The 25,161-nt window shown below is 48.1% G+C and overlaps 1 protein-coding gene across 1 annotated transcript in view; it reads left to right on the forward strand.

The window, feature by feature from the left end:
* The window catches only part of BAIAP3 (BAI1 associated protein 3), an 86,178-nt gene that overhangs the window by 51,715 nt on the left and 9,302 nt on the right, over positions 1-25,161 (forward strand). Inside the window, exons 14-27 of the mRNA XM_076073720.1 lie at positions 2,810-2,913; positions 6,621-6,738; positions 7,643-7,767; positions 8,829-8,919; positions 9,465-9,521; positions 10,650-10,747; positions 11,309-11,360; positions 13,073-13,224; positions 15,629-15,752; positions 19,401-19,418; positions 20,541-20,681; positions 21,409-21,510; positions 22,053-22,286; positions 22,740-22,808. Coding sequence (XP_075929835.1) covers positions 2,810-2,913; positions 6,621-6,738; positions 7,643-7,767; positions 8,829-8,919; positions 9,465-9,521; positions 10,650-10,747; positions 11,309-11,360; positions 13,073-13,224; positions 15,629-15,752; positions 19,401-19,418; positions 20,541-20,681; positions 21,409-21,510; positions 22,053-22,286; positions 22,740-22,808 — 1,485 coding nt within the window. The remainder of the gene's footprint in view (positions 1-2,809; positions 2,914-6,620; positions 6,739-7,642; positions 7,768-8,828; positions 8,920-9,464; positions 9,522-10,649; positions 10,748-11,308; positions 11,361-13,072; positions 13,225-15,628; positions 15,753-19,400; positions 19,419-20,540; positions 20,682-21,408; positions 21,511-22,052; positions 22,287-22,739; positions 22,809-25,161) is intronic.

Here is a 25,161-nt window from a genome sequence, read left to right on the forward strand (position 1 = left end):
GACAGTGGGTGGGAGGTGGGCTCTCAACTCATTAAATAAAGGACACCCGATGAAATGAACAAGATAAACGAAATATCACTTTTAAAATATAAAATCATGGCATAAACGCGTACAGAGACGTGTTAAATTAAACTATAAAACATGTCAGGTATCATTAATTTGTTTTAATTGACTCTAAAATAGTGCTGGGATTGTGCCATTGTTAATTATTTGTGTCACTGGGAAATGAGGAATTTGAAATTAGCCAAGGTACAGCGTCAAAAAATGGCATTTAAAATAATTTAGCAATTTTGGCGGAGGAGCGGCGGAGCGGCGGTTAGCGCCAGCGCGCCATGAGTCTCGGCGACCTGGCTTCAATTCCCAACCATAGCAAACGCCGTCTTTGAGTGATGTTTCAAACGATCCTGGTACTCCCACCTTTGGCTAACCCCGTACTGACCGGCTTGGCGGTGTTAATGGACGTGTCATTTGAAACACACCGCTTACGTTTCCCCCCCCCCCCCGCGAAATAAGTGCACGCAGAAGCAGCACCGTCGTGTACCGTTTGTTCAGCGAAATAAAACGGATTTTTCTTTTGGAATGCTCTCGCACGTATGAATTGTGATGAAAAAAGCTGTCAAAATATCCGTGTTTACTTGCAAATTAATGCAGCACGGTATAAAAATGATAAAGTGTCACTACTCGGATATGCATACATATTTGCTAAGATGGCCAGGAAACGGATTGGAATATGAAAATGAATTGACGACTAACGTTTGGGATGTATATTCTTGGTTCTTTCGGTAAAGTCACGTAAATAGAAAACAAAAAAACCCTTATAAGCAGCTACATTTGGAGGCTTACCCCTCTTTTCTCTCCGCCTGATGAAGACCGCTTGTGTTGCGATGGAAACGTCATGGGTTTTTAAAATATTTTTATTTATTTTATTTTTTATGAGCAGGAAGCACCCGGCGTTGCCCGGGTCGTAATTTTTTTTCAAAACTACTCTTAAAAATATCAACAGCAGTGCATACCGACTGTGGTGGTACCTGCTATGATTACAGCAGTGCATACTGTGGTGGTACCTGCTATGATTACAGAAGTGCATACTGACTGTGGTGGTACCTGATTTCACTGCAGCAGTGCATACTGTGGTGGTACCTATGATTACAGCAGTGCATACCGACTGTGGTGGTACCTGCTATCACTACAGTAGTACATGCTGACTCTTTAGCAGTATTTATCGACTCTATAGCACAAAGTACTCACCTGACAGAGTGGCGTGGTGAGGCCTAGTCCCGTGCAGAGCCTCCGGCCTCGCCTAGATTGTCCAGCCGGCCGAGGTGGCACCTTGGCAGGCTGGGGCTGGGCTGCATCCCCTGACCCCCCCCCCACGTAAACCCCACCGTTGGAGAGGCAAATCGTTTGCAAGCGCGCAAACACACAAACCCACAAACAAACCCACAAACAGACAATTTTTGACGTTTATATATATAGATATTTTATTTTATCATTTTTTTCTATTTAGGTGACTTTACCGAAAGAACCAAGAATATGAATTCCTGCAGTCACGAAAGTTTTAAGTCAAAGTTTGGGATGTACTTAAACGAAAATGATTTTTTTTGCAATGCTACTGCTGCTGTGTTGACAGTGGTGCGTTAAGCATAATAACCACAACAAACACTCAATCCCTTCATCAATAATAATACTGTGCGGCCTTTAAAGGGGGAAAAAAAATACATAATCGGCTTTAAACGTTGCCTGTTATGTAAATGTCTTCCTTTGAGGACACTCTTATTGTGTTGAGTTTTTTTATTGTTGTTGCTATAACGTTTCACTGAAACATACTTTGCGATGTATATCAATTGCTGGCATTAAAAAAGAAAAATGTTACATCAAATGAACAAATAAATAATGAAAGCGCAAAAAATAAGGGGCCATTTACTTAATCAGCGGGTTTGTGTTTGGGGTCGAGCCGGGCGACAGTTTGGTTAGCGCGGCCATGGTCGCCACCACCACCACTACCACCACAGCGACGATAAATAAATAAAATCTACTGCCCACGCGTAGCTGAAATTGCTGCACACAGGGTGCCCGTGCAAAATAACGCGGCACGTCCCATCGCACGGAAGAGAAGCCGTCGTATATGTTAAACGAAGTTAATGCATTCCAGCCATTCTCAATCCACCCAATCGATGAAGGCCTCTCATGCCACGTCAGTTATGGGGTTTTTTTTTCTCTTTACCCCACTTCACCATTGCTGGTCAGTGCGATGCTCGTTGATGGGCGGAGGAGGGAGGCCAGGACCGGTTCTGATATCACTCGCCACTGATGTTGGCCGTGCCCCGAGAATCGAACTTTCGATCGCTGGGTTCACAGAGCAAAGGCGCTAACCACTGTACCACTGCTCTATGTAATACCATTTTTTTTTAAGAGGACAGAGAGCTGTCAATCTAAGAGAAGAGGACAGAAGGACTCGATCCTGGATTTGAGCGGCACAGATGGCTTTGGGTGGCTGCGCGGAGAGAATTTCCAAATTACAAGGGCAGCGGAAGAAGATGGAGTGACCTTCCACTGAGTGTCAAGTCATTGGGGGCTTCAACAGAATACTTCTATTGCTGAAGCAGAGAGCGCGTGAACAGAGAGAGGAGTGAAATTAGAGGGTGGTCGGGGGGGGGGCAGTAGAGGTGGGGGGTAGATGTGGTAGGTGGTTTCACTTGTAAGATGCAATCAATGTAAGTCTTGTTTTGGGTGGACACCTGCTGGGCGCGAGCTCCAAGCACACAGGGAGTGGAGGCAGCTCGATGTGACGTTGAACTCCCGACCCCAGGGCGGGCTGAGCACGTGGGATGGCGAGCTGTCCAAGTGCGCCAAGACGGTCCTGCACCAGCATGCCGTCCAGACGGATATACCTCCTGCACAGCAGGCAATACTGTGAGTGTCATTGCCACCGGCACCACCACCACCACCACCATCATTATCATCGAAATCGTTCTCATCGTTGTCTTTATCATCATCATCATTGTTCGCACTTCCGATTAGCACATTGTTATGATCATAGTTATCACCACCATCGTCATTGCCATTATTTTCATAATTGTCTTCGTCATTACCGTCATTACCAATATGTCCAACATGTTTTGATCCAAAACACATGCCTCATATTGTTAGATATAATCTGTGTGTGGAGCTTTGAGTGGCACCACTCAGTATGGCAATGGTTTCGAGAATCCATCTGTGTGGCGCTCTGAGTCGGGGTGATGGTTTTGACTCGGGTCACATTACACGTGGTCAACCTATGCCGAAATGGCATTCGATTTGCAATTAATTATGGGAGCAATTGAAGCGTCAATGATGTTAAAAGACGTTTTAATTACTGTGCCCGTGTTGCAAGGCGGGTCTCGCTCAATTAGCACGGTTGGCTACGTACGGTGTGAAAGAAGTTCAGCATACATACGTAACTGCAAACAATTGGAGGAGCAGTGGCGCAGTGGTTAGCGCACTGCGCCACGAACTGAGTGAGTTACATTCCCGCTCTCAACCAATAAGACGAATATCTGAACCTGTCCTGGGCCTCCCGTAGGTCGACTCAGACTTAAATGTGTAACTTGTTGCGGTGTGTTAACATGGCCTCGCGTGCCGCGCAGGCCTTAATAGGTGCTCGCTAACAGCACTTTTTTCGTCTTTACTTTGTTGTCTTTCCCCCGCACCTCCGATTAGCATGGTTTGCTGCGTACGGTGCGAAAGAAGTTCAGCAGCACACATAATAGATACGTGGCTACAAACTACAGGCGCGTACGAATAAAGGGCTTTTATCCTGGGACCAAATTAAAACCAAGACTTACCAAAAAGGGATTGGAAGGCCCCCGGGTGACTTATGAAGTGCACAACAGAGTGGGGTTAATGCATGTGTAGTGGCCTTATTGACGTCGGAGACTGTTCACTTGAGGCAACACGTATTTATCACAGACGTTTCAATTACAGTGGCGAATCTGCTACTTGAAGAGGTAACGGCCTCTTCACCCGTACTCTACAGAGGGAACGTTCCCCGAGCTTTAGCCCACGCTAGCTCCCTGGTTCCCTCTATCCTGGTCCTCTCTCAGGAGGCTGTCTGACCTGGCCCAGCTTCGGCGCAGGTCTCGACCACCAGCCACACGAGTCCGGCCCTCAGAAGGACATCGGGCCAAATGAGTTCCAGGGTCTAGCTAGTCGATTTTCTTTCTTCCCTGGCTCTTCATCTTGCTTGAGTCGAACTCCCTCTCAGCTCTTCGGGTTCCACCTTTTATACTGTCCCTCACTGGGGTGGTGGCCGTAGCGGACGTGTTTGTGGCCACCACCCTACAACCGCGTGTCACCCTCCCGTAACACCTCTACACATGTGACACTGCTTATCAGCATCAACAAAAATCATACCCATACTATCTCGCCGATATTGTCCACATCTCAATGCTGATAGCTATCTGTAAAGTACTCAATTGGAATTACACGTAGCAACATCGCCCCCTGCTGAAAAACATCTATATTGGCGGGGCTGTCCTTGTTTCATTTGACATTTTGGGGATTTCAACAGATTACAAATTCATGTCGAGATTTGATATCCATTACATTGCTTCAGGAGTAGCCGCGTGAATTTGTTTCAGATCGCCGTTGAATGATCTGATTGGGCAGCGCTGTGTGCTGCGCCTACCGTTTGTTGAAAAAGAGTCTTGGGGCTCGGTAAGGGTTTCCTAAGATAGATAGATAAATTAAAGTATCGTTTTCATTATTACCATATTATCTGGATTATAAGATACGCCTTTTTTCTCCCTGTATTTTAAAGCAAAAGTTGTTGGGGGGGGGGGTGTGTGTCTCGAAATCGGGAGAATGCACTGTTTTGCAGAAGACGTCTTTCAATCTGGAATCTAGTTGTTCGAAATCACCTTCGGGAAGAAAGTTCCCGATAGCAACGCAGTAACACGACCACCCAGGTGACGGTAGACACCGCCACCAGCCGACCGGAATTACCTTCCAGAAGGCATCCCGGCACCTGGCAACGGTTGGCTACGTACGGTGCAAAGGAGGTTCAGCGTACGTGTGTACATCTCTTGCCGTATTAAAAGCGGCGCTTTCATAATCACCTTCTGGTAGTCAGCTCCACAGCAGTACCATATTTTTCTCCCGATTATAGACCACGCTTCATCGTTGTTGTAAGCCAGGGGTGGGGAACGTCCGGCAATGCGGGCCGTATGAGGCCCTGCGAAATAATTTGGTCTGCCTGCCCTGCCAAGGCAACCGCAGATGGGACTCGAAATTCAATAAATCTAGGAGCAAACTTGTAAAAGCAGTTGCGAGTAGCAGCAACATCGTCAATACCGGCTAACATCATCACACACCTCGCAAAAGAGCAGCAGTTCCAGCCATCAGAATTAGGGGTGAGTTAATTAAATGTTTGACCAAATATAACAAGTTAATTTTTAAGTTGATAAAATTTGTATGGCCCGCGAATGGTGTTATAAATATCCAAATGGCCCTTGGCAGAAAAAAGGTTCCCCACCCCTGTTGTAAGTGTTTAATATTGTCTTTCAAGAACCCACAATGCAGTAGGGAATATCAAAAGGGAGGGTGGCAACAACACGCAGTATATAACAGGCCAGGCGTAATGCACCATCACTCAACATTGCAGATTGAACGAGGGCATCTGGGCTCGCTGCCCTACCGATGTAGGGGGTAACGATCGGAGGAGGGAAGAAGAGAGAGGCGAGAGGGCACGCTTAAAAAAAATAAATACACAACTGTACCCCCAAAGTCTGGGATGCGTCTTTCTTTCCGGCGTGTCTTTGAATCTGTACAATTCGGTGCGTTATAAACCGGTTTTGTTGATAATGCAGTAAAACAGTTGAAAAAGCAATCGCCTGTTTTCTCTGTGAAACAATCTCAGATTATGTCACGGTGCAGAGAAGCCACTGATGTAATTTACCGAGGATTAATTAAGGCTCTTGCAAAATGCGCGCACCAGGGTTTTTTTTTTTAATGCACAACGGTTGTTGTGTTTTGAGAAGCGCACATATATCATTTCTTGCCAGTAATTGACAAGAAATTTAATTTAAACCCAGGGCACGTTTGTCCGCGTTAATATCCCACGAGTAACCACTTTTTTTATATATAATTAGCATTTAAGTTTAAGAATGATACAAAAACGTATATTTGCGGTATTAGTTATTTGCTATTCACTTTCATGAGGAAAACACAAAAACCCATGCGAGCTGAAAGCGTCTGAGAAATCGCGCTGCGTTGAGCAGGCCATTGCAAGGCCGCGTCTCTTACAGCTTAGTCTACCTACGTCTTCCATTAGCCCATGTATTTTTTCTTGTGTCTGTGCCAATTCAAATCAACCCCCCCCCCCACGATTACCCCCGCAACCGATAGTTGCCTGCATTGGATGAGATGCTCCCAACATTTGTACTATGCTGCCTTCCCCAACCTGCGTGTGAAGTTTGGCCCCCTTTGCGCCACGTGCATTTTCTCCGGGTGCTCCGGTTTCCGCCCACAAGTATAGGCACTCATTGATTGGCTGAAAACATCGTTACACGTAGAGGTCTGTAGAGCTTGGCCCATTGTTGGTAGCGGGTGTTGTGCCCGCTTAAAAGCGCTTCCTGTTGCAGGCACTGGCAGGCCTACAGCAAGTACCACCAGGCGAACGCCATCAGCTACACGTGCCTGCACAACGCCCTGCAGCAGGTGGAGCAGAGCTTCCAGGACGCGTCCGTGGCTCACGAGCAGGTGAGCGCCCCCGCGCCCCACCGTCTGCTCCGTACGAGGCGCCTCGTGGCCCCAGCAGCGGTGGCGGAATTGGCGGAACGAAATCACCTGGAAGTGGGTGGGAGGGGGTGGGTAGGCGTGAGGAGTAAGGGTGGCCACCTGGCCTGGTTTTCCCAGGATCGTCTTCTTGTTGCGGTGGTGGTCCTGGAAAACTGGTAAGTCTTCCTAGGAACATTAATAGTTCCGATTTTTGTCAGTTTCCTAATTGCATAAAGTAGTCAGGTTGATTGATGATCCAGCCGTCATTGATTCACTCCGGTCACTCACTCACCGGCGGTCAGTTCTCCCTATCGTTCTTCTAATGCTACTATCACGTTTACCGTTTCTCTGAATATCACTCATTGATTCCTGCAGCTGCGTTCAGAACTCGGTCTGCCAGATTGACTGTTTCATGTCATCCACATTGTGTTGAGCCACCGAAATGCAGGTCACAACAACACACTCACCCACTCACTCAGTCACCCACTCACACCACACACTCAATCACTCACTTGCCCATTTACTCACCACGCTACACGTCATGACATTTCCTCCCATCGTCTCTTTTTCCCAAGTTCTTAAAATAAGTGTCCTCAATTCAACAAATGTGTTAAATTCTAATCTAATACAACTTTAACAGTGCTGTTTGTTGCTGGCCACCTGGTAATTTTTAGGCCTTTTTGCACTGTGCTGAACAATCGTAAACAAAATAAACACCACTGCGGTTTATACCACCGTCCAGTAGTTGCGAGATCTTCATCTTCCTGCGAAATCTCCTGAATTTCTCTTAAACCTCGGTGGTGGCAGCCCCAGCGAGCAGACGCCCGTCCCCGGGGGGGCTGCGCGCGTATAATGGCCGGTGTACGTCGGTCGGCGTGTGGTGCAGCAGCAGAGCCTGGCCGAAAGCTTCAACGGCTTCCTTGAGTTCTGCCTGGGTTTGCTGCGAAAGATCCGCGACGTGTTCCCGTCAACAAACCCCGAGGCCACGTCCCGCCTGGAGGCGCTTCTGGGGTAAGGGCCGACGGCGTTGAGCGCGCGAGGTGATCCGGGTGCGGACTTCCCCGGGGGGGGTTAGGCCGCGTGTGGAGCATTTCTTGGTGGTCAAGCTTTCGGCGATGTGGCCCGGCGCCACGGTTGCGAGACGTTAACTACCTCGCCTGGTATACAGGAGGTCGCAGGTTCAATCCCGATTCTGCCGCCCGCTGTATTTTTTTGGGTTTTCACGTCTCTCTCCTGGTGGTCGCGTGGATTCTTCTCCGGGTCCTCCATTTTTTCCCCCTCCACATTTAGAATTTGCATGGGTTCAGAGTCTTTGACTGATATACATTTCCACGTGATAAGCCACTTTATTGAGCTATCATTTGTGGCCAGGTCGCTTCTGCAAAAGAGCGATATCGCTCAGTAGGATTTATCGGGTATTTTTTTTTGTTTAGCCTCTAGGCCAAGTTTGCGGCAGTGGCTACACGCGTCGCCCGTGGTCACTTAAAATGTAACAAATGTCGACTACATTTTATGGTGATTTAATGCCACAAAAAAATTAGATAGAGGCAATGGAGAAACTTGTGTAAAAGGTAAAGAAATTTGGCTGAAGGCAAAGGTATATGCAGTACATATCTATATCATAATGAGCTCAAGCCTCCCCTAAGTCATGTGACCTCTGTGTGGCCACCCCCACTCTGAATCCCTCCCCTTTCCCCGCCCCATGTGAAAACACACACTGCTCCCTCCCTATCCTAATCTTTGTTCAGCTTTCCTGACCCTTTGGTCCTATTTTTCAGTTTCTATTCCAACCCCTTCCTCGTATTTCCTATTATTTTCTCCTCTCTTCCCTTTCCTATTCCTTTTTATATTTCCATTCATCATATCCTTGACTCTACTTCCCTTCCCCTGGTGTGCCATGGGTAAAAGGTTTATCGACAAAATGGCACATGCATATACACTGACCCCAAATTGTTTATATTGGATATGCACAGCATGTATACTGGAAATATATGGATGTTTAAGTAAACATCATTGTTTTACAATGTCGGAGCTGACGGTTCCTTTGCAACGTGTTGTGCCTCCCTGCGAAGGTGTTTGTCGGAGTTCTACGGCACGCAGGTGTTCAAGAAGGCGTGTCCCTTCCACAACGACCTCTACCTGGAGATAAATAGCGTCATCAAGGTGAGGAGGGCCACTCACCATCGCGCAGCCAAGCACAGTGCTGCGTAGCGGCACCGGTGGCGCAGGTGGTTAACGCATTGCCCCGTGCGGCCGCTGGCCCGAATTCGATTAATCAGTGGCGAGTGGTATCTGAACTAGTCCTGTCCCCCCCCCCCCCCCCCCACCGCGCCCCCCTCTCCCCACCCACCACCAAATAACACCCCCCCCCCGCCAACCATGGCCCGCACAGTAGGGGGGTGCCCTTATCCAGCAGTAGATTGACAACAAAGGACTGTAAATGTACACGTTGTCTCTTGCCCAAAACTATTTTAAAAAATCAACACGAAAAGTTTTTTTTTTTTACAAATAAAGGGCACTCAATGTTTTATTTTTTACATATATGCGAATGCATTTTTCGCTGACAGCTATCCGTCGGCTTCCATATTCATGACTAAACTTTATAAGTAAAGACTTCTGAGGGCCAATGTATGTTAGAAATGTTTACAAAATCCATGGGTAGATGCTATTTCTCCTTCCTCCTCGCTTGTTGTCGTTTTGTGTTTTAGAAAGGGACGCAGGAGTGGTACGAGCAGATGAACTCTACGTTCAAGGCGGGCGGGAAGGTACCTGGATGTACCTGAATGTTTGACGCTTGAGTATTTGTCCGTGTGACCAAGAGGAGTTTGAATTTAGCGGCATAACTGAGAAATAAACTGCGGCTTTTGAAAGCAGGAACATGCGGAGTGCGCTCGGAATTTCATGGAGCGATGGGGTGAAGCAACTTGGAAGTTCGTAATGGAATGTGGCAGGAATGTCCTGTGGATGTAATGTGATGCGTGGGGCGAGTGTGCACAATGGGGAAGGGCAGATATCCCAGACGGACGTTTGCAGTGGTACCCAGAGATCGAGAATTTTACCAAAACACGTCGATTAATTTCGCAGCCAATATTGTGATCGTACTTTCTTTGTTTGGTTAGGCCACGTAATGATACGGCTAAAATTGTGAGAATAATTCTCGTGGGCTGAAACCGTAGTAAGTTTGCTTGTCACACGCTTGCGCAAATTAACAATTTGTTAGGATGCTACGGGTGGTTGAAGGTCGTAACGGCACGAATCTGGCCAGGTTGTTATGCAACCTGAACCCTGAAGCACTCTTGTGAATCAGCTCATCAGAACGTAATACTGATTTTATGAAAAAATAAGAATAGGTTATACCTTGTCTGGCAATAAAACAGGTGTTAAACAGTTGAAACTCCAAATGGATACCTTTCCGCAAGAAATGAAGCCTGCATTAACCACACGTATTTGTGGAAAAACACGCAAATAAGCATGCTCTGATAATAATATATACATTCTCTTTGTTTTTTTTTTCGGTAAAGTCACGCCGGTAAAATAAAATAAATGAAAACAACTAAATTAAATCACGACGTTTCGGAGGCAACAACACAAGCTTCCGTCTTCAGGTGGAACAGTGATCGGCAGGTCCGCGTGTGGCGGGGGTAACGTTGCGGGCAATCCCACCTCTACCAAGTCGTCGAGCTGGCGTGGAGGAGTAGGCCAAACGTCGGCAGCGGACGGCAAACGCGCTCCCGCTCTCCCGCGTCGACGCTCCAGACAGTTCGCGGGCCTCACGTAGATTCGTGCTGTGGGGCGGTGTCAGCGACGGGTGTGTGTGTGTGTGTGTGCTTTTTGTGTTCGACTCTTCAAAATGTCTTGCGAGTCACCGTTGCCGCTCCTTGTCCACCTGGCAGAGTGAAGAAGAGAAACTTCAGGGCCTGGTTAAAATAACGAACGCGGTGCTCTCCGACCTCTACAAAAACAGAGACCACTACAACAAGATGTTCGCCAGGTATCCCACGGGCGCATTAACATCCATCACCACGCCCTTAATTTGTGAACACAAAGCAGACCCTTGGCACCGGGGGAGTCAAGGCACTTGGCGTACGAACTGTTCGATATAAACGCGTGAATCGCCATTACAGGCACTACACCTGCAGGCTCGCCTGCACGTGCATGTAACTGTGCATTACAAGCTGTCAGAGGGAGGGGGGGAAAGACAAAATTAAAAAAATATATATTGTAGTTCTTTAGCGATGGGCTTCTCAGTCTTTCAGCAAGCACGCAGGGGATGAAAGGCAGAGCAGGATGCGCGGTAGACATAGGAAGATCTCATCGTTACCCGTTCCGTTTAACGTCTGTTTGAAGTTTAACATTGGTCATATCTTTGACCCCCCCCCGCCACACCCCCTGTGTTTTTGTACCCCCCCCCCCCCGCAGCATGACTTTAAACAAGGTCACGCTGCAGGGTTAATCTATAGCGAGGTTTCACCTTGAATCCAGAAAGGGGGAGATGATTTTATTTTCTCCGAATGCCTTCCTGACGTCTGCATGACAATTCCTTTTCTTTCAGTGCCGTCAAGGTCGAGTACTTCAGTGTCACCTACCGACAGTTGGAGAAACTGGTAATTGCGTGCTTGCGTGCATGTGTGCAGTCTGTATGTCTGTATGTATGTTGAACTTCTTTCGCACCGTACGTAGCCGTCCGTGCTAATTGGAGGTGCATCTAACATTATTTCTACGTTGAATGCATTCACGAGACAAAAAAAAATCTAATTTGGAGCTACGAACCAAGCGAGTTCGATTGCTGCTTATGGCGAACGCCAGCGACAATCATCTGAACTGGTCCTGGTGCCTCCCTTAGGTCGACTCAGCCTCAAATGAGTACCTGGTGCAGTGTGTAGTAAACATCGCCACTAGGGAGACAAAGGCGGTCGGGCGTGGTGCTGGCCACCCCACCCCCTCGTGTGCCGTGCCGGCCTTCAAAGGGGATACTCATGAATAACACTTGCCCCAACAGTCTGTTACAGGCTACACGGGGGAATGTTTGTCTTGTGCAGTCTAATACAGTGTGAGGGGGATTGTCCTTGAATGCATTCACGAGACAAAGAAAATCGAATTCATAGAATCCTGACAACAAAGGATTGTTCAGGCATCCTTGGTCTATGAAATAGTTTTAATTAATCACACGAGACACAAATAAATAAGCTTTGTGATTCACCCACAATACGATAGCATCGTCACCCATCGCCCTTAAGCGGAGACAATGTCCCCCCTCTGATTCCACTGGAAGCTCTCGTGGCGTTCGGCACAAACAAACCGAGCACAAGCTTAGGGACCCGAGTAACTCAAGGGGGCCCCGGTTTCAATAATAAAAAAAAAACACAACTAGGCGTGAACAAAATATCAACTCGGTCAAATCCTAATGAACGTGAATATCCAATTAAATTACAGGGCTAATAATCCCGGCCATATCTATCTTGCTTGCCCTTAGCTCTCTTCTCTTTTCAAACCCCATATGTTTTGTCCACATCTCTCATCGCCCTACATTCATGTCTCGTCTCTCTCTCTAATATGTATACCTTCTGTCGTCTCACTAGAGGGGTTGTCCTTCACCCGCACCTCCGATTAGCACGTTTGGCTATGCACGGTGTAAAAGAAGTTCAACATGCATACAAAAGGTCCCTCTCCCCCCCCCCAAAAAGTCTGTTTAGGCCCCCCCAATGGGCCAGCACCAACACTACATCTGAATATACACACCTAGGCCCGAGCCTTCAGTACAGGGCATCCCGTTGGAGCAAGACATTTGGTATTCACTGAAAACCAAGTTCCTTGTGACCAATACCATTGATGCTGCCGCCTTTTGTGTAACTGTGAAAAAGGGCATTGGGTGGAGGTGTTTAATAACCACCCATGCCCGATGCCCCAAAGTCATTTACTTTCGTTATTGCAGTACTAATGAAATAAAAGTTTTAAAAACAAAGCGATTTGGTGGAAATTGACAAGTGTCAGCTATGAAGAAGGGCCACTGTTCGAGACGTTGCCGATCATTCATATTTTCAGAATCAACATCTTTATTCGTACTGGAGGAATCCGACGAGCTACAAAGATATTTTTCACAGATCTCTGGCAGGGGGCACGGGGTCAGAACGTTACAACAACAAACGATACAAAATACACGACGGGAGTGCAAATTATAGGAAAGGTAAGCCAATCAAATCTCTAGCGTGGTTTAATTTACGTGCAGAAGACCCGATTGCCCCTTTTTTTAGCGACGATGCGCCGGCGTCGTGAGATCGGTGTTCACTCGCCGCAACCCCCCCGCCCCCCCAAACAGATATCGGACGAGGTGAGCAGCTGCCTGGAGGAGCCGGGCGGCAGCTCGGAGGGAGACGTGGGGGCGCTGAGCCAGCCCTCCGGGGAGGCCATGCTGCAGCTCTACCTGAACTTGCGCGAGCTGCACGGCCTTAGTGACTCGCTACCCGCCAGGTGCGTGCAGCCGCGGCCCCGTGCGTGCGTGTGTGCATATGTTGAACTTCTCTCGCACCAAACGTAGCCAGCCGCGCTAACCGGAGGTGCGATGACGCTTGATGGGGGCCCAGGGCTGGTATAGTGTTTTTTTCGGGGCGGGGGGGGGGTGGCGGGGGGATATCTTTGTATATTTGTAATTTCTGTTCCTCTACTGTTTCACCATCACTCAAGCATGATGCCAAACACCCCACCGCTATTCAATTCGGTTATTGTTCATATATATAATTTAATTGGGAAAACAAATTGCAACATTGCCCAACACTAAAACTAAACTTTTTTTTATCTTACCAGGTAAGGCCCACTGAGCTATGTAGCTCTTTTTCAGAAGCTGAACGAAGTGGCTTATCATGTGGTGATTTACAGCAGCCAAGTACTGTAAATGCGTGTATCTAAATGTGGAGGGAAAAACCGGAAGACCTGGAGGAAAATCCACGTGACCACGGGGAGAACGCGCAAACTCTAAATAGATGGGCGTCAGGGTCAGGATCGAACCCACGACCTCCTGTATACCGGGCGAGGTAGTTAACATCGCCTAGCCACCGTGGCACCCTCACCACCGTGGAAAACAAATGGCAACATCGGCCAATACTGCGAGACTAACGGCCCACTCGTAGGCTGGTGCTGCCTTCACTTTGTGCTACACAGGGACAGCTGCCATCGGGGTGAGGGGGGGGGGGTCCCTTGACGAAATCTACAGCTGGGCATTGGAATGATTGAGATCCTGATCCCATTTGTAGAATTACAATTTCAAGCCAACCTTGACTGACTGTGGCATTTAAGTGTCCAAGGCTGTAACTGTGTATCCTTGAATTTCACTTCTCGTTTTTAAACGTGACACATTTGAATTGTAAAGCTTATTCAAAGTAAAAATGTACAAAAGTATTTTAATTTTGGCCCATAATGAGTTGCAGTGCACAAAGTGATGCTATTATAGCCTTGATTATCAAGTTACCTCTAGGATTCATCACATTGCAACAGTATTGCATTTCAACCATTCTAATTCTGTATATTTTTTATATACAGATAAAGAACTTATTCTTGAAAAGAATAAAGTTGGCAGTATGAACTCGTCTCTAAAGTAGAAGTGTGTGATTAGACCAAGCACTTTTTCAGAGGTCTTTCAAATAAAATCGTGAAACCGTAGTGATAGCAGATGTCAAATATCAGAGATTCAAATTCAGCAAAGTAGCCAAGAGCATTTTTATATATATGTTCGACTTGAATAAGAACTTTAATTTAAAAAGTAATCAAACGTGATTTTGATGGAGGGAGGGCAGGGGGGTAAAGTAAACTTGCAGATAAGGAGGAATATCAATATAAGTAAATGGGATTTTTATTGTTTTAAACGTACGAGTGTGGAGGAGGAGGTCTTGAGATGACATTTGAGATGGCTGAGGATGCCGTACGTACGCCCAAGATAGAGACCTCGGGGCGCCAAACTCTCCCGCGATAACTCCAACAATGCCGCCGCACACCCACAAAGAACCAGGCAATTCTGAGATGATCAATAGGCTGCACTATGTTGTTTCTTTTAACGGTATAAAATTAACTGATAATTGATAGCCACGTTGGAGGCTGTATCGTAATAGATCCGTACGTAATACCCGCCGACTGCCGCGCGGGATAGGATGTCAAATTAAATAAGAAAATTGTGCAATTAATTATCGCACCTGCGTCATTGTGTGCGCTCTTTGAAATCGCCAGGAAATAGGGGTAGCAGTTGACAAGAGGATATTAATATTGTACGGCTGTGTGCAGCTGTGTGGTTTGCGGGTAATTCATTACCGGGCGATCCGATCAGGTGGTCCAGCGGTCGAGTGAGCGACGCCTTAAATCTCATCCCACTGATAGACGCGGCGGGTACTCCGCGAAAATGAAAGCGAGAAATTACAGAGGAAACGGCAGTTTATTTCAAAGTCTCCACACGTCTCCCACCAATCCTCGCGACGCCCGTTAAGTGCTCCAGCATGCTCGTCGTGCGCCAGATATATGGCCACAGCAGTCACGATGTAATCGCTCAACCATTGAGAAGGAACTAAGAAGGCCATCAGAAATCAGCGGGGCATCTATAACTGGATCACCCTGTATATTGGGGGGGGGGGGGGGGGAAATCCATGCGTGGATTTGCCAGCGATCAGAGAAAGTAGGCCGTCGCGTTCCCAGCTCAGTTCATCTTCACAATGATGACTCTGGATCGTGCCCTCCAGTCAGCGTCCTTCCGACCGATACTCGCGTTGTCGATCAAATAAAACATTCGTAATTGGATTTTTTGAGTTCGACCTAAGTTTTGAAAGTGACACTTGGCCCAAACGCGCCGTCATGTGACATCGCTGGCATTTGACTCCTGTGCCGCTTCCGCCAGGGACGGGAAGCCGCTGGCGCTGGCTTCGTTCCACGGCTGGTTCAAGGTCCTCATGCTGCGTTGGCTGCAGCTGGTTCACCAGAAGGCCAAGGAGAGGATCAGCGAGTCCGTCAAGGCGGACGGGGTACGTCTGCTTCTTGGGCGATGCTCACGTTACTGTGAACCCGCACTGCAATGATCTGGTTCCGGATTACCCGCCTTGCTATATGGTTATGCATCACTATGGTATTGGGTTACCTACATTGCCATGATCTGGTATCGGATTGCCCGCATGGCTATGATCTGTATATGCATTGCTATGGTATCGAGTTACCTGCATTGGTATGATCTGGTATTGGGTTACCCGCATTGTTATGATCTGTATTTGCATTGCTATGATCTAGTATCTGGTTATCTACATTGCTGTGATCTGGTATCTAGTTATCTACATTGCTGTGATCTGGTATCTGGTTATCTACATTGCTGTGATCTGGTATCTGGTTATCTACATTGCTGTGATCTGGTATCTGGTTTACCTGCATGGCTATGATCTGGTATCTGATTATCTATATTGCTATGATCTGGTATCTGATTATCTACATTGCTATGATCTGGTATCTGATTATCTATATTGCTATGATCTGGTTATCTACATTGCTGTGATCTGGTATCTGGTTATCTACATTGCTGTGATCTGGTATCTGGTTATCTACATTGCTGTGAACTGGTATCTGGTTATCTGCATTGCTGTGATCTGGTATCTGGTTTACCTGCATGGCTATGATCTGGTATCTGGTTATCTACATTGCTGTGATCTGGTATCTGGTTTACCTGCATGGCTATGGTCTGGTATTTGATTATTTATATTGCTATGATCGAGTATCTGGTGACCTGCAAAACCCAGAATTGCTGAGCACACAAGGGGAACGTTGTAGAAGGAACGAATGCACCTGTTGCCTCCAGGACATTTGATGGTTGGGTTTCTTGAAAACCAAATGTCTTTCTCCTCAGGTTTCTTTACTGGCCAATATCGTTGCACTTGTGTGCAATGGAACAAAGTGCATGCAAATCAGGCGTTAGCCAGGTTACAAATTACATGCCCAATTTATATGTAAATGAGTGCCTCCATTCATACACTTTAATGTGTGCACTCCTTCCGATACAATGGTAAGCACAGTTCCCTAATTAGAATGCAATTTAAAATTAATAACCGCAGTGGCCGTGACCCCTCGAGATAAACGGAGATCTTGTTCTCGTGCAGCGAGTTCCATGGGCCCAGGCCCAGGACACGATGATTGCGATGGGCGTAACGCTCGATCCCCGTACAACTGGAAATTAATCCACTTGCTGTACTGTCCTAGTGTGGCATTAACAGCAAGGTAGGACACATCACGAATTTGCGTGATGCAGCAACCCTCGCCTCCAGGCCCCATGTAGCGTGGTAACCAGCGCCTCACCAATTCAGTGACCCAACGATAATTCAAGCCAAGGCGCTGTTGGCAGCCAGTCTCTCTCAAGCTATGGTGGACCGTAGAAGGGCGGCACTTGGACGATCGTTGCCATCATCGTCGTGATGTATTGTATGACAATTGAACCAAGATAACTGTATCGTCCATTTCGCACAATACCGTCATGTCGCGAATGGGCGCTATTAATTTTCTTTACTTAAATATTTTATTTTCAGGAAGAAAAAAAAAACCTTTTAAGAAATGACACGATAATTAATGTTGTAATTAAATAATTACAGTATGTTCCATTAAATGAGTGTTTAGTGATAATGTATTAAAACGATTAACGGCACGGCATTTATATGAATTCATCATTTTCGCAGATCACCGAGTTTATTCGTTGTGTTTGTGAAGCTGAAAGCTTGAGCGTTGCAGATTGATCGCACACTTACAGTGAGGGAAAAAAGTATTTGATCCCCTGCTGATTTTGTACGTTTGCCCACTGACAAAAAAATGATCAGTCTATAATTTTAATGGTAGGTTTATTTGAACAGTGAGAGACACAGAATAACAACAACAAAAAATCCAGAAAAACGCATGTCAAAAATGTTATGAATTGATTTGCATTTTAATGAGGGAAATAAGTATTTGACCCCTCTGCAAAACATGACTTAGTACTTGGTGGCAAAACCCTTGTTGGCAATCACAGAGGTCAGACGTTTCTTGTAGTTGGTTACCAGGTTTGCACACATGTCAGGAGGGATTTTGTCCCACTCCTCTTTGCAGATCTTCTCCAAGTCATTAAGGTTTTGAGGCTGACGTTTGGCAACTCGAACCTTCAGCTCCCTCCACAGATTTTCTATGGGATTAAGGTCTGGAGATTGGCTAGGCCACGCCAGGACCTTAATGTGCTTCTTCTTGAGCCACTCCTGTGTTGCCTTGGCTGTGTGTTTTGGCTCATTGTCATGCTGGAATACCCATCCACGACCCATTGTCAATGCCCTGGCTGAGGGAAGGAGGTTCTCACCCAAGATTTGACGGTACATGGCCCCGTCCATCGTCCCTTTGATGCGGTGAAGTTGTCCTGTCCCCTTAGCAGAAAAAACACCCCCAAAGCATAATGTTTCCACCTCCATGTTTGACGGTGGGGATGGTGTTCTTGGGGTCATAGGCAGCATTCCTCCTCCTCCAAACATGGCGAGTTGAGTTGATGCCAAAGAGCTCCATTTTGGTCTCATCTGACCACAACACTTTCACCCAGTTGTCCTCTGACTCATTCAGATGTTCATTGGCAAAATTCAGACGGGCATGTATATGTGCTTTTTTGAGCAGGGGAACCTTGTGGGCGCTGCAGAATTTCAGTCCTTCACGGAATAGTGTGTTACCAATTGTTGTCTTGGTGACTATGGTCCCAGCTGCCTTGAGATTATTAACAAGATCCTCCCGTGTAGTTCTGGGCTGATTCCTCACCGTTCTCATGATCATTGCAACTCCACGAGGTAAGATCTTGCATGGAGCCCCAGGCCGAGGGAGATTGACAGTTCTTTTGTGTTTCTTCCATTTGCGAATAATCGCACCAACTGTTGTCACCTTCTCACCAAGCTGTTTGGCAATTGTCTTGTAGCCCATTCCAGCCTTGTGTAGGTCTACAATCTTGTCCCTGACATCGTTGGAGAGCTTTTTGGTTTTGGCCATGGTGGAGAGTTTGGAATCTGATTGATTGATTGCTTCTGTGGACAGGTGTCTTTTATACAGGTAACAAGCTGAGATTAGGAGCACTCCCTTTAAGAGTGTGCTCCTAATCTCAGCTCGTTGCCTGTATAAAAGACACCTGGGAGCCAGAAATCTTTCTGATTGAGAGGGGGTCAAATACTTATTTTCCTCATTAAAATGCAAATAAATTTATAACATTTTTGACATGCGTTTTTCTGGATTTTGTTGTTATTGTCTCTCACTGTTCAAATAAACCTACCATTAAAATTATAGACTGATCATTTCTTTGTCAATGGGCAAACGTACAAAATCAGCAGGGGATCAAATACTTTTTTCCCTCACTGTAAGTTGAGTGAAGTGCAGCCAAAGAACGTTTAAATAATCGTATAGCACAAATCCCAAACAATAAAATGTGAAATGCAATTGTAGAGTTGTGGGTGGGGGGGGGAAGTAATATCGCGATAATCGTCCTACCGTGTATTTCGATATCATAACGTATCACGAACAGCGATATCGCAGCATCCCTGACCGCTGTGAATTTTTTTTCCTGCGGAGTTCTTCCGCTAAATGTGCTTTGCTCGTTTCTCCTTCCTTTTCCGCGCCTTTTCTCGCCTGTAACGCGCCGACGTCAGAAGGTGTCGCGCTTCAAGGTAAATCTCGCCGGCAGTGCCACTTTCCTCGGCGCCGGCTTTCTCCTAAACGGAGCGCTTGATGCATGAGCTCATTCCCTGCCATTTGTTCGCTTGATTTATTTGCCCAAGTGCCGCTTTCTTTACGTTAAGGGTGCTTCTGCCGTCACTTCACTCGTGACGCATGGTCCATACGTCGTCGCCATCGCCGTCGTTGCCGCATACCGATTCCGCTCGTGCCAGATCAGCGTCCCCGAGATGTCACGCTCCTTGAAGACGTCTGCTCTTCGGGTTTTTGTGGTTGCGCCGCTGTACGGCCCTCTCCCGGCGCGTTTCCAGGTCGTGCCGCGCTTCTTCGGGGAGGGCACGCTGTGACGCGAGCTCCTCCTTCCGGAACCGAATCCATTTCCCGAGGAAGCGCCCGGCACAGGGAGAGAAACGTTGAACTGTGCGACAATTCAACACGCATCGGAGAGAGCTACTGTGTGCGGATGTCAGGAGTCCACCTGCATGTGTGCATGTGTCTCTGTGTGTGTCTGTGTCGTGTAGGCCTTCATCGGCGCACGCTAACAGCACTTGCTTCTAGAGTCTGTTAAGGCTATATGGGGGATCTTTAGCCTTGTTGTGTCATGCAGTTGGAGTTCAGAAATTCCAAGGTGGATTATTGCTCATTGGCAAAGTTAGGAGTTCACCTGTGTGTGTGTGCACATGTTATGTGTACTGGACATCTGTGAAAACTCCTGGAATCTGTGAAAAAAAGCTTTATAGCTCATCGGATTCCTCGAGTGTTTCTGTTTGTCATATATAGTGGGGAGCGGTAGTGCAACGGTTAGCACAATGCACTACGAGCCTGGCGACTCGAGTTTAATTCCTGCTCACGGCCAGCATCGGTGACGAATATCCGAACCGGTTCCGGGCCTCCCCTAGGTCAACTCGGTCTCAAATGAATACCGATGCGGTGTGTAAACAATCAGCACCGGGGAGACAAAGGCGGCCGGGCGTGGTGTTGGCCACACACCCCCCCCCCTCCTTTGTGCGCCGTGCCGGCCTTGATGGGTTTCTAGCAAACCGCACTCACCTCGAGAGTCTTTTAAAGGCTACACGGGGGTGGGGGACCATTGTCTCTGTGCGTGTGTTACACAGCTGGACTTCCTGAACGCCCAGGTGAAGTACAGTTCGTCGGCACTGAGCACCACGGAATGTCTGTCCCACATCCGGGACCTGTGGAAGGGTCTTCAGTGGCCCCCTGCTTCGGCCACCCCCATCCTCAGCAAGCTCATGCAGGTGAGCGTCCCAGCTCTCGGCAGCACCACCGGCATTCCACACGCACCCGGAGTACGCATGCACGTATCTAAGTTGCACTTCTTTTGCACCATAACGTAGCCAACCGTGCTAATCGGAGATGCGGGGAAAATACAACAAACTAAACACAAAAAGCGCTTCCAAATAAATTGGTTTTCAATTTAGATTTAAATGTGCATAGCTGCAGTGGCTTCCTAATGTCGGAAGGAAGAGCGTTCCAGACGGCCGCAGAAGCGCATCTGAAAGCGCGCGATGCGGTGACCACCGTCTTTGTTTGATGGCGAGCCAGAAGCCGCTGCTGCAAGGACGACCGGAGTTTTCGTGATGTTTTATCCTCCTTGACGAGATCGGCAAGGTATTATAGTAGGGTTGAGCACCATCATCAGCCATGAACCATGAGCCGTGAAAATGGAAACCGTCCCTACAAGACATGCCCAGCGTGGCGCGGCTGGCAATGCCGATGACATTGCCAAGCCCCGCCCCATCACCTCCCATCCAGCGGCACAAACTGGGAACACAGGAAAGACTCTTCCGCCCAACTGTTGTCTTAGTTATCAGTTTAGTTGAGTACTCGAACCGATGACCGGTAAAGTCATCGATTCCTGAAATAATTGGAGAGAGTCATCCGCTTAATGGCGTAATCGGAGAGTCCAGCTATAGCTTGCAAGGCCCTGATTTGGATTGACCTCCACCATGTCTGGCTGCACAGAACTTCTGCAACTGCGCCCACTTCTACATGGAGCTCGTCAAGCGCAAGGTGGAGGCGGGAGGCTACTACAGGGCCGACGGGCAGTTCGACGTCAGCAACCAGGTACTCTGATGCGCGGGGTCCATTGGGTCGCATGCTGCTGAGCTCTTGCGCAATAGCTCTGTCTGTCTGTATGTAACAGGGGGGCACGATAACTGTAAGTATATAGTTGTGTTGCTAATCGGGGACCTATCCTATGGAAAACCGGCCAGATTGATGAAATGGTTGTGTATGTATGTTGAACCTCTTTTGCACCGTATGTACCCAACCGTGCTATTTGGAGGTATGGGAAATGATGGTGGTGATGGTTGCGATGATGGTGGCCGGTTGTATATAGTATAGGTCACTGATAGCAACGCAACTATACTCTCAAGCTTTGCGATAACAAAACAAACACTAGCGCCAAAAGGATACGAGCGCAGCGCTGCTAATCGAACGCTTCCGAGGACAAACGCGCTTTGGGGAGCATTTCAAAAGTCCGCGCACTGGCATGACTTGCCCCCCTAGTTTCAGTTTCAATGTCGGCGAGGTTGGCCGTCAGCTCCGCGAGTCACCGCTGCCGTGTGCACCCCCCCCCGCCCCCCCCCCCCCCCCCACTCGCGCAGCTGTGCGTAGCCCTCAACGGGATGGAGTACGTGCGGCAGTTCGTGTGCGCGCTGCCCAAGGAGCTGGGGCTGACCGACGCCGAGGCGGCGGGCGCGCCCGCGGTCGGTGGGGGGCTCCCGGTGGGGGGGGCCGCGGGGGGGGGCACGGCGGGGGCCCCGCTGGCGCAGCTGCACGCCCTGGACAGCGCCGTGCAGCACGAGATCACCGCCGTCGTCACCATCTTCGCTGAAAAGGTGAGCGCCGATTTGACCGTTTCCGTGCCGTGTTCTGTTGTCCCGTCTCCCTCCGCCTCTCTCCAACTTGATTGAGTTTGCGGACGACGAAGAGCTTCGGGGAAGACCGGTCGGGGCGTGGAGAGCTGCGTTCTCGGAATTACGCCGAGAGACAGAGAGAGGAACTCGTTGATAAGTGGACACACGCAAATGATGGATGTGATTCAATCTAAGTGAGCGGTCCTTCTGCAGGATGTATCATGGCCGATGGTCAAGGATAATGACGGGAGTATGCGTGTATGTACGTTAAACTTCTTTCGTACTGTACGTAGCCAGCCGTACTAATCGGAGAAGTGGAAGCAAATGAACGCAACACGTCCGTGAGGACGTATGGAGCGGAGATGGGGTGATGATATTGGTCCCTGAGCAGGTGCACAGTAGGATCGTCACGTCGCCGTTTGCATTTATCCGCAGATGTCCCCGGACATTCGCAAGTATGTTCAGCACATCAGCTTGTCTCCGGACTCCATCCAGTCGGACGAAGTGAGTTTCCCCATGTCGTACCTCGCGCTTCTCGCTGGCCCCAATGCGGCACACGCGTGACACCCTGCTAATTCTGAACCCCGCATCTTAGCCACACCCCCCCGCCCCCCCCACGGGCCATGACAAACCAAACATCTGGTGCGCCTGTAACAACATTCATCCTCTGGTCGACGGTTTACGTGTTGCGAGAGTGCGATGAGACCGCGCGTGCTCTCCGACGTGCTCTCGGGTCACACCGTGGGGTGTTTGGCGCGGTGTAAGGGGTCGCCATTGTGGTTAGATGTTTCTTACCTCTCCGCGTATACAGGAGGTCGATCCCGAACCCTGACGCTTGTTGTATATTTGGGGTTTGCATGTTTTTCTCCCCGTGGTCGCGTGTGCATTTTTCTCCGGGTCCTCTGGTTTTTCCCTCCGCATTTAGAATCGACGTCACGCATTTAGAGTATTTGGCCGCTATGCATTTCCACGTGATGATAAACCACTTCGTTGAGCTATCATTTGCGGCCAGGTCACTTCTGCAACAAGAGATATAGAGCTGAGTGGGACTTCTTCTTTGGTTCTTTCGGTAAAGTCACGTAGAATGAGAATAAAATAATAAATTGATAAAATAAAATAACACAATGATATTCTCACGACGTTTCAGTGGGACTTACCTGGTAAAGTGGAAATATTCTTGGTTCCTACGTGACTTTACCGAAAGAACCAAGAATATGAATCCCTGCAGTAACGGAAGCTTTTAATAAAAAAATAGAAATAGTTTAGTTTTTAAGTGCCCGACGTTTCGCTCCTCCTGCTCTTCTTCAGTACTGAGCAGGAGCATTGTTCGACACGATGCCCGACGTTTCCACTCCACACGCTGTTCTTCAGTACTTCAGTACTGGACGGGAGCGTTGCTCGAAACGATGTCCGACGTTTTTATCTCCGAGCGCCGGTAGCTTCTTCAGTACTGAACAGGATCACCCAGCTCACGTCGGACATCAAACCAGAACGGCTGCGCACAGCACAGCCGGAAAGAAAGCGCACCAGAGAGCGACACACATAGAGCACGACCGCAAAAACTTTGCGCAAATATCAACGGCGAATGTTGTCGTTTTAAATGAACGCAGTCTCAATAAATATTCTGATTGTGAACGATTACACCGACCTGAGAGTGGGGTGACTTTGAAGCCCCCTCTCCGCGTACAGTAATGGGATGATGGAATAAGTGCTTTCAAGCTATGAGTTGCTACAATTAAAATAAATTGGATATATAATGAAAGCGTGAGTCTGCGTGTGCTTTTAACAATAACAAAATGTCACGCCGTAGTTAATGCTCAATACATTACTCAAGCGCTTGGCGTACCTCGCGACAATTTGTATTGCATTAAGATGTTGTGTTTGGACTTGTGCGGAACCATGTGATTATTTCCCACGTTTTCCAAAACTGAAATGTTTTGAACTCCATTAATCAATTACTGTAACGGCAGCGATGCTAACCATGCAAAGCCGCTTGCTTTGCATGGTTAGCATCGCTGCCGTGTGACCTGCTTGACCAAGATTGAGTCCAGGTGGCAACTATAATCTCCATGGTCCATCCACACACCAAACAGACAACAGCAATCGATAACAACAAAAGTCTCGGCGATTTCCTTGCTGGAATGAGACACTGAGTGACACATTGGTGCTTGTCTCCTGGTCATGGGATGATAGGCCGAGTCAACCATCGACCAGGATTTGTGCTTGTAACCTTCCAGTTGGGCACTGCTCGCTCCGTACGTATGTGCGTATACGTACGTTGAACTTCTTTCGCACCGTACGTAGCCAACCGTGATAATCGGAGGTGCGGGAGAAGGACAACAAATGAAACTGTTACCTCTGCCGAATAGATTCAGAGATAGCACATCTCTTACTTGGACAGGGAACGCATTCATACTGCAGAATTAGGCCATTGTGAATCATTGAAAACGTTGGTCCACAACGCACAGCACACAATCATCTCCTCTTGAAAACGATGCCACGTCATCTTTAATAGCACGCGTACAGCGGATGGGCTGATGGGGATGATGCCGTGGTGCAGCAGTGGTTTCAATCCACCGTTTTTTCGGTCCAATTGAATCTCCCCAACGCAGCAGTCGAAACAATTGCCGCGGGTTTCTTGAATACTCACCCCCCCCCCCCACCTCGCCTCTACGCACCCAGCGGTACGAATGGGCTCACCACAGTCAGTCAGTCGATCGGCCGGGGTCGAATGTGGCGGGGGGGGGGGGGGGACAAAGTGTGGGTACTTCCCGCCTCATCCAAGCCGTCCGGCAAGCATTTATCCGGCCATACGTCAGAACGGTGGCGGTGGTTGCACTTTTGTCCAGTGGATAAT

This window comes from Petromyzon marinus, chromosome 43 (genome assembly GCF_048934315.1).
Source record: "Petromyzon marinus isolate PM22_M1 ecotype Great Lakes invasive population chromosome 43, UKy_Petmar_22M1.pri1.0, whole genome shotgun sequence".
NCBI classification, from domain to species: domain Eukaryota; kingdom Metazoa; phylum Chordata; class Hyperoartia; order Petromyzontiformes; family Petromyzontidae; genus Petromyzon; species Petromyzon marinus.